The following is a 2,310-nucleotide window of genomic DNA, read 5'->3' on the forward strand; positions in this document are numbered from 1 at the left end:
CAAGAGGTATAAATACAGCAGACTTACCTCTATCCATCGACGGTTTATCAGCATCCCTCCACCGCCCCATCTCCTCACTTCGAGTTCTAACTACACTTATGCGGGGAGATAGACTACTCTGGGTTCGGGCCATTCCCGAGCTCGGAGCCCTTCCCCGGACAGCACGCCAAATACGCATTACTATACTTCAGCTAATGATATGTAAGTGTGAACTCGTGAATTAATGTTCTTTTATCTTTGTCTTACCTCATGTCTCTAAAGTAAGAAAATACTTAACGTAATGGATACATTTTTGGGGGTTAACATTAAAGATACATTTGCGATTCACCTTGTTGGTCCTCGGATCATTTGGAAAAGGTAGGCTACAATATTTATAGTTAATGCATGCTTATATCATTTTAGTTTGTATTACTTTTAAACACTGGAAAATCAGGATCGTTATTTAAGTGGTTGAAACTCAATATATAATAGTAACCAAATATTTGAATGTGTTCAACATTAAAGTCGTTTGACATTGTAGCGCCTGAAGGGAGCACGTGAGTTGTGCGCGGGAGCAGAAAGCGCTATATGTGAGCGCTGATTGATTAGCAGCACTTACCGTCAGGCAGCTCCGTTTCTTCACTGTAAGTATTGCACTTTGCGATATAATCCACAGTTTTCTTCACGAACTAAGCCATATAATGCTCTGTCCATGCCACGTCCACGCCTTCTATGTTGACACTCAATCTGTTTTAGATATCCGCCGTCTACCATTGTAACTTTGTTTGGGAATTATGTAAAATATAAAGGACTGTTGCCAAAAAATAACGTTCTGTCAGTCAAATCTCATTTTGCCTACAGAGTTAAATGCGCTACTATCCTTTCAGCTTTCAGACAGAATAGCAAAGTGCGTCTATATGTCTTTCTCATGCTCTGTCTGTGTCTCAGTATATTCTCTGATCTGGTGCGCGCACTAAACATAATTTGGTTGGGCTACTTCTGTTCCTCCTGTCTCCCTCCCCCTCAAAGAACTCCTCCCTACTAGCCCTCATTATCTTTCATCCACACTCCAAAACCTTCATTTATCCAGTTTCTCTAAACGGATTCTTTCAAAAATGTATCACTGCAGAGAGAGAGAGAAAGGCAAACAAAAATATTTAGTTACACTTCTAAATGGTATTTACATATTTAAACAGCATGTAATTGTGGAGCATTCATACATTAATTAGGCTAATTACATACATTAATATTTGTTTATCAGCATCATGTCAATAAACTGATCATTTTAACTGAACGCACTCACCCTGACATCTCAAGACAGTTTTCTGTGACAAAATTCAACAACAAAAGTGTACAAAAACTTGCAGTTGGTCAAACGTGCAACCATATTGGTCAAACAGAATAATTATGTCCTTAACAAAAAAATGAATCGATTTTTTTTTTTTCCCCAGACATTTTTAAGTGTCATTAACCCAAACTGTAAATGCATTTAAATATAATTGTTAAATATAGTGTTCCCTTTCATGAAGTCTACAGAAGCACAGAATATTTTACAGTGTTTCAGCTTCTTTATGGAGTCCAGAATAAAAATGATGCTAATATTCTTATGGATTAGTCTGAATTAATTTTCACACGTTGTACACTGGTAGATTCTGCAACCAGTTTGGAGTTATGTAATTGAAGTAATCACACTTATGCACATTATGCACATGCACATTGACCTCATTGTAGTCACAAGTTCTTTGTGTTTTCTGTTTCTTGGAATTGTAGAGTATTCCAGATTCAAAGGAGTGAATGATGACTTTGAAATGCAACACTCTTCATCCATCTTCATAATATAGGTGTGTGCAAACGGCACATAACAAGAAATCCCATGTTTTTATTTTCCCTGAAGGAGGATGAAATTATACCTGACAGGCTCATTATACAATGAAATTAATAACATTAAAGGACTGATTGAAACATGGAAGAGATTACACACTTACACTGAATACATAAACATGACTGTTCAGCCTCCGAGCGTTTCAAACACCTGCTCCTCTGAAAGGGATTAAATGGAAGTTTGAGCAAATGACGGTCTCTCTTTTCTTTGCAATTCAAATGAGCGCAGAACTCCATCCTCAGCAGTCAGTCCCAGTGCTTGAGTCAGCCAAAAAATGACATAAATCCCTTTCCCCCTTTTTCAAGCTCTCCCTCAGTTCTGCATAATCATTTTTTCCTGATGACAGAACAATGGATAGATAGATTAAATAGATGGATGGATAGAGGAGAAGAAAGAGTGGGACTGATTTGAACGTTTAAAAGTAATTAATTGCGTTAATGAAATGGATC

At 37.4% G+C, this 2,310-nt stretch overlaps 1 protein-coding gene across 2 annotated transcripts in view; it reads right to left on the reverse strand.

Annotated features, from left to right (window-relative positions):
• LOC107737642 (vasopressin V2 receptor-like) overlaps positions 1-937 on the reverse strand; it is a 16,926-nt gene extending 15,989 nt beyond the window's left edge. The window contains exon 1 of one of the 2 annotated variants that reach the window (XM_016549220.1): positions 599-937. Coding sequence is in view for 1 of the 2 variants with exons in the window: in XM_016549219.1 (XP_016404705.1) it covers positions 28-54 (27 nt within the window). In the remaining variant the exon portion in view is untranslated. Of the gene's footprint in view, positions 1-27; positions 172-598 lie in introns of those variants that run through there. The other variant, XM_016549219.1, reaches the window with a different exon arrangement.
• Positions 938-2,310: the final 1,373 nt, after the last annotated feature.

This window comes from Sinocyclocheilus rhinocerous, unplaced genomic scaffold (assembly GCF_001515625.1).
Source record: "Sinocyclocheilus rhinocerous isolate Xijiao unplaced genomic scaffold, SAMN03320098_v1.1 scaffold72, whole genome shotgun sequence".
Lineage (NCBI taxonomy): Eukaryota > Metazoa > Chordata > Actinopteri > Cypriniformes > Cyprinidae > Sinocyclocheilus > Sinocyclocheilus rhinocerous.